The sequence below is a fragment of the Schistosoma mansoni genome (genome assembly GCF_000237925.1).
Source record: "Schistosoma mansoni, WGS project CABG00000000 data, supercontig 0113, strain Puerto Rico, whole genome shotgun sequence".
NCBI classification, from domain to species: Eukaryota; Metazoa; Platyhelminthes; class Trematoda; order Strigeidida; family Schistosomatidae; genus Schistosoma; species Schistosoma mansoni.
In genome coordinates, this window is record NW_017386033.1 from 1,057,786 (window position 1) to 1,065,190 (window position 7,405).

A 7,405-nucleotide genomic window follows, 5' to 3' on the forward strand; every position below is an offset into this window, starting at 1 on the left:
AATAGCTGAATTAGTTTGTCCAGAAGCTCGAATAAGTTATAAGGATTCAACATAATGCCAACCACTATAGATTAATTCAAATGACTTTACTAATGTCTAACTCTATTCATTAATTATAGGGATATTACAAGTTGTAGAATAAGCATTATGATCAATAATATGCGTAAATAATTAAAAATTAATTAGAAAAGTGCAATTTATCTGTATACTATAATACTATACTATAAATGATTACATCATAAGATAATATTCAATAGTTCATATTTATTCATTCAATATATATTAACAGATTAATTACCCATTTTAAACTTTTTCCCTGGATTTACTACTGTTTATTTTATCAATATATATTTTATACATTAAAACAAAGAAAAAACAAACAACCGAATTCTTACATAAAGACAAATGAAAATCCGATTATTCTTAATAATTTTAACAATCATTATACAATGTATTCCGTCCATCTTATCAATTACTACGAATAATCAAAATGAAAAATCATCATCTTATTATTATGTGGTACGTTCACCGAAAATTGAAAAACGATCACATACAGAAGATGAAACTTTAACACATCATAAAGAAAAAACAAAAGTTGATACTGCTTCTCAAACATATACAAAAACAACAAATGCATCTAATCCAGTTTTGTCTCCAGCATCATTATCATCGTCATCATTACCTTATGGTAATAATATAAAAAAGAATAATGGTGAATATAATGTTAAACCTAATGTAACTATGAGTTCAGAAAGTATATATCAAAATAAAAATTCATTAAAATATGTGAAAACTGTAAAAAATCGTCGTGAAATCAGTGAAGTTATTAAACATATACCAAAATCAACATATAATCCACAATCGAATAAATATAATGATTATAATAATAATAACAATGATAATAACAATAATAATAATAATAAAATTAATAATTATAATGGTAAAAAGGAGACCAAGAATTACAACAATGAAAATAAGAAACACACTTATTCTAGTAGCAACAGTAATAGTAAAGACAAGAAACATCGCAATAATAAAAACTACAACAATAATAATAACTACAACCGTAATGACAATTACAATAACAATGACAATCATTACGATAATAATAATAACGACTACTATAATAATGGCGATGACTACAACCGTAATGACAATGACAATCATTACGACAATAATAATAATAACGATTATTATAATAATGGCAATAACTACAACCGTAATGACAATGATGATAATAATAACCACTATTATTCATATGATTACATCAAAAACACTGACAGGTACAATAATGATGTAAAATATAATGCTAAAAATTACAATCCTGATTATACACGCAATGCTTATATATCTGATAATAATGATCGTACAAGAAATCGAGACTCTAATAGAAATTACATGACTAAAAATATCAAACATAACAATTATGCCAACAGATATAATGATAGGCTAAGAAATAATAAAAGATATAATAATAATAATAATAATAATTACAACAATGACTATAATAACCAAAGACGTTATAACGAAAATCGTAATTTCGGGAATAATAACAATTACAATCGTAACGGCAATCGAGAAAATCAGAATGGTCATCGTACTTACAAGTACAACTACAATGGTAATAATAATAATAATGACCGGAATAATTTCAATGACAAATCCAATTACAATTACAATAATGATCGTAATAATTATAATAAAAAACGGAATAATCGCAATGACAATTATAATTTTAATAACAATGACGCTTACAGTGGATATGATAATTACAAAACTAATCATCATGATCATCCTAAACGTAATATACCCAATCAAAATAACAATAGATATAATAACATTGAAAATTATATGAATAATGATAATGGTAATAATAATTATTATAATATGTACAATACTGAAAATTATGAGACTAACAGAAATCGTGTTAATCACGGTAATAGAGGTAAAATGGATACACCAAATTATCATACTCCTACTGGAAGAAACAATGAACAGAATTATCCATCAATGCCAAATACAGATAATGAACAATCAAACAATCAAGAAAGCAATCAATATGGGAAAGAAACAGAGGAAAATAAAGACTTTGATCCAACTGCACCAAATGCTGGTCCTATGTCCGGTCTAGGCTCTTTTGGCGGTTTCTTCGGTATGGGATCAATGGGAAATGGGGGATTAGGTTTTTAAATTTTATATTAAATGAATGATGAACAATCACTCAAATTCGTGGATATATTGTAACAAAAACATGTTTTATTTTTAAAATCTTTCTTTTTTCAACCGATATAATACAAAAAATTAATAAAACATTATTTATTGAGATGGATATCTTCAGTTAAAATGATTTGAAATTTGTAATTGAATGTTATCTCTGTATGTTTATCATGTTTTTCTAAGCTCTGAAATAGAAGTATGGACTGACTTGATGATTTGAAAACTTTTCTCTCAATTAATTCATCATTGATTCATGATTATGAAAAAGAATTTTGAATGATACATTATATGAAACCAACCAAACTTATGTTTTGTCTTTTGAACGCTTATCAATAATATACATATATAAATAACCAAAAAAGTAATTACCACTTGAGCATCTAGACCTGTTAACCCTCGTGGAGCAACACAGGCCACCAAACAGCAAACTCTAACTTACCCTGTCCTGGGCCCTCCTTTCTAGTAGCTTCCAAGTGCTGTTCATTCTTTTGAAATCTGCCTCCGATTCTCAGTAACATGTGTTCTTTAGCCTTCATCTTTCCCTTTTATCTTGAAGATTCCAAGTTAAGACCTGCCTCGTGATGCAGTTTGGTGATTTCCTCAATGTATTTTCTGTCCACTTTCATCGTCACTTCCTAGTTTCCTCTTCAAATGAAAGCTAATTTTTTCTCTATCACAGTAGGTTGTTGCTGATGTTACTCGGCCAACAGATGTTGAGTGTCTTACATGGACAACTGTTTGTAAACATTTGCACTTTCTTGATGGTGGTTGTAGTAGCTCAGCAAGTTTCACCCTAGTACAGTAGGACTGTATTGACGTTTGTATTGAAAATTGTGACTTTGATGTTGGCAGGCAGTTGTTTTGAGTTCCAGATGCTTTTCAGTTGTAGGAATTTTGTTTTTGTTCGTCCAATTTATCCCCTCACTTCGACATTAGACCCTCCTTATTTATCAGTGATAGTGCCGGGGTATATAAAGCTTTCTATCTCTTCCGGAGATTTTCCATCGACTGTGATTGTGTTGGTGTTCTCCATATTGTATTTCAGGATCTTGCTTTCTCCCTTGTGTATGTTGAGGCCTATTGATGCAGAGGGTGCTACTACACTGACTTTCTTGACCTGCATTTGTCCGTGTGTATGGGATAGAAGAGTTATGTCATATGTGAAGTCCAAATCGTCTAGTTGCATCCAACCTGTTCATTGTATTCCGTACTTCCCCTCAGATATCGAGGTCTTCATAATCCAGTCAAACACAAGGAAAAGGAGGAAAATGGAGAGTAAGCAGCCTTGTCTGACTCCGACCCTTACTTGGAATGTGTCTGTCATTTGTCCTCCATTAACGAGTCTGCAGTGTAGTCCGTCGTATGAGTTCCGGATAATGTTGGCGATTTTCTCAGGTACACTATAGTTTCGAAGAAGTTTCCATAATGTTCTCCTATCCATGCTGTCAAATGCTTTCTCATAGTCAATAAAGTTGATGTATAGTGACGGATTCCACTCAGTTGATTGCTGAACAATGATCCGCAGTGTCACGATTCGGTCTGTGCACGACTGATCCTTACGGAATCTAACCTGTTGATCTCGAAGTTGGGAGTCTACTGAATTTTTCATTTGGTTCATCAAAACTCAGTTGAAAACATTTCCTTGTACTGACAGTAATGTGATGCCTCTGTAGTTCTCACACTTGCTGAAGTCTCTTTTTATTGGTATCTTGATGAGTTATCCTTCTTTCCAGTATGTTTGTACTTGTTCTTCCTCTCAAAGCTTTTTCAAGACAGCATGTTTGCAGTCACTTCTATACCTGACTTCAGTTGTTCAGCTGGTACGTTGTCTGATCCTGCTGCTATACCATTCGTGATATTTCTGGTAACCTTGACGACTTCTGTATTGGTCCGGTATCATTTTTAGAGTGAGTGTGCCGCTTAGATGTACGGTGCGGTCCAGTGGTCGTGGTCTATTCACGGGCTCGTCAAAATAATCCAGTCACCCACTCCTCTGCCCTTGATCAACGCTGCTTGGTTTGCATTCTATGCTCCCGACTGGTCGCTCTGGTCTACCGTATTTTCCTGCTAGCCTCTTCGTTGTTTTGTATCGTTCTTTCATATTTTCTTCTCTTGCGGCTTTTTCTGCTGTCGTTGTTAGGTGTCCCACGTATTTCCGCCCTAATGCTCCTCTTCACTCTTGGTTGCTTCTATGTATTTAGCCTGTGTCTTATCTTTCTCTGATCATGTTCGGTTACTGTTTATTGCCGTCTTTTTGTTCTTCCTTTCTTAAATCTTGTAGAGGGATTCGACGGAGATCCATTCCTTATGATGAAATTATTATTAAGTTCATTCAGAATTATATTTTTGGTGCAATATAGAATTCTCAGCACAACGTATTTCGGCGACTTTCCGTTGCTTATTTCGTGATCGATATTGATGATAAATATTGAGTGATCACCACTTATGTATTAGCGTTTCAGAAGTTGACATCTTAATAATATTCATTCTTTTCAATGCACATTGCCTGCTATCATGATGTCTGCGATTGTAAATTTTTGTAACTTGTAAGTGAAAGGTCGTAAACTTTTCACAAACGCACCTGAATAAGTTATGCAATTAAATGACATAATAATCTGATAAAACAAACAATGAAACAGATAACTTGTTGGAATATCTAGATGGCAGGAACAGATAGATCAGATATTCAAGCAGGCCTCTCGGGTGCTTATTGAGGCACAGAAACTCTTGTTACTTCGATGTGATTGCTTCAGTTTCATCTTAGCCACAACCAGGTGATGATCTGAAAATATATCAACTACTCTCTTTGTTCTTACGAATTCTATGGACATTCTGAGATTTCCATTGATGCAAATGCTGTCGATTTGGTTTTCCGTAGTGTGATACCGTAAAACTGATGAAAACCCATGTATGCATCGATGAGTGGAAATGCTGCTATCTATAACTGTGTTGTTGAGAGCACATAGATTTTGCAGTCTCTCAATATTCTCGTTCTTCCCCCAAATTCATATCACTCCATGATGATGGAATTCAGCCTCACAAAGCCGGTATCCAACACCTGCGCTGCTAACATTGATGTGTGCTTTGTGCACTTCTTTGAAGAGTAACAATGAAACTCCTTGTGTGTGTGAAGCATTTTCTACTTCATGATCAGAACACAACAGCACCTGCTCTGAAGCTGATCTTTCTGTCAAGCTTGCGCTCATTGGGTTCCACTTTTCCGAGCACCACTAGGTTGTAGTTTTTAATTTGCTCATCTATTTGACTGGTCCTCCCTGACTCACACACAGTACAAACATCCCATGTACCTATGTTAGTTGTTGCTTTGGTTTCTAGAGGGGACATCAGCTCCATGATTTTTTAGTAATCTCGGATTTCACAATGAGATGTTATAAGTCTTCTGAATTAAAATTCTTCAACTTTCAACAGAGAGTCTAAATGGTTTAAATTGTTTTTTGTGGTTAGCGCTTTTATAACAAGGTTGTTTTTTACGTTATAGGGTTTCTGATCCTATGCCCAACCCTCCTCTTTTACCAGGGCTTCTGACCGGCAGTAACCGTAGAAGCGGTGCAGGTAAATGTAAATATATCAACGGATGTACTAGTATTAATAGGATTAGCAAAACCGGTCTGGATAAATTTTTACGCATGTGAAATTAGCCAAAACGTAGGAAAATAAACTTAGTAAAATATTGATAGTGAAAATTGTATGATAAGAAGTCTGTGAATAATTAGTTTCAATATCTAGGTAGTAAAAAAGAGATACCAAAGCGATGAAGTAAAACAAGTAAACAAACGGAGTAAAGGATGTTTTATACGAATATTCGTCAAGATTAGAACGAATAGATTGACAAAAATTGGGCGCCGAGCAAAGGATGGATTGTAGTGGAGTGCTTCGTTAATCGATCGTCTCGATAACCGTTATTATATCAATCTGAACGGTGTATAATATCAGAAGACAAAGGGAAGCAGCAACTACATTTTTACTGACAAATAACATGGGCTAGAAGGCAGTGAGGACACTAGCAAATGTAAGTAAGCGAAGGAAAGATGACGCATAGTGGAGATGGCTGGGAAGCCAACTCGCTATGAGCAAGCATCAATCAACATTTATAGTCAGACAAAAATGAATGACAGACATGCGATGAATAAGATACGAAATGTGCATACACATGCGCTCATATAAAAAATATAGTCAAGGTCAATAAGCGAATAATTAACAAGATCAAAATACGACTCATAACATTATAGGTGAATTGGCTTGTCCAGAAACTAGAATAAACTATGTAGGTGTAATATAGTACACGACGTTACACTACTCCCCACAGGATAAAGTTTCATCAGCCCAGGGAGAAGACAGAGGTACCATAAATTTCTTCTGAGCAGTTTCGAGTTTTTTTACGTGTCCCTGTAGCTTCTGTTATAAGTAATGGACGATGTTGAGCCCCGCCCCTATTTAGATTTTTTTTTCTCAGCCTAGGTAAGTCGACTGATCACCGAGTGTCTACTTAATAGTATATACCAAATTGCTGTGTAGTAGTGCGTCGTTTAATTTATTAAACAAATTACGAGATTCATCTATAGATTACAGTTATAACTGAGAACTGGTCAGCATTATGTTGTATACCATATACTGGACCAACTACGATGAATTGAATACTATTCTTGAATTAAGCGATATGGCTGATACACTATTTTATATGAATGCACCGAATTCCATTTATTCGGTTATTGTTAATAAGTATATTAAAAATAAATAAAACTGGTTGTTTTAGTCAATGTCAATATATTAAGTTACGGGAAGGAATTCCCAGCACAAAGCATGAGTTATTTTACAAATTCGTTTTTATTGAAATTTTCACCTTTATGTTTGATCTATTAACATTAATTTGATTGTTTCTCATTTCTTCCAAGTATAGACAAGTAGTATATCGAGGATTACAGCAGTTTCAGTAGAGTTCTTAGGTATTTAGCAAGCTTTCTTTGAAGATTTGATGAACTGATTGTGCGATCAATATACAAATTTGTGGCTAGTGAAAGCACGATTTAAAAACAGGAAGGTCAGAGAAGGAATCTCTTTTCAACGAATTTATTATCATTCTGTAGAATCGTATATATATGAAAATTTTGTAATTTTAAACCGTAATCAGTTATTATTATTCTTTAACAATTTTTCATGATTATCATCC

At 33.7% G+C, this 7,405-nt stretch overlaps 1 protein-coding gene across 1 annotated transcript; it reads left to right on the forward strand.

Moving 5' to 3' along the window:
* Positions 1 to 405: 405 nt before the first annotated feature.
* Positions 406 to 6,872, forward strand: Smp_151160 (hypothetical protein; the record flags this gene model as incomplete). Its single annotated transcript, XM_018790434.1, has 3 exons — positions 406 to 822; positions 1,912 to 2,152; positions 6,808 to 6,872. 3 exons carry the CDS (start codon positions 406 to 408, stop codon positions 6,870 to 6,872), a joined length of 723 nt encoding a protein of 240 aa, XP_018646342.1.
* Positions 6,873 to 7,405: the final 533 nt, after the last annotated feature.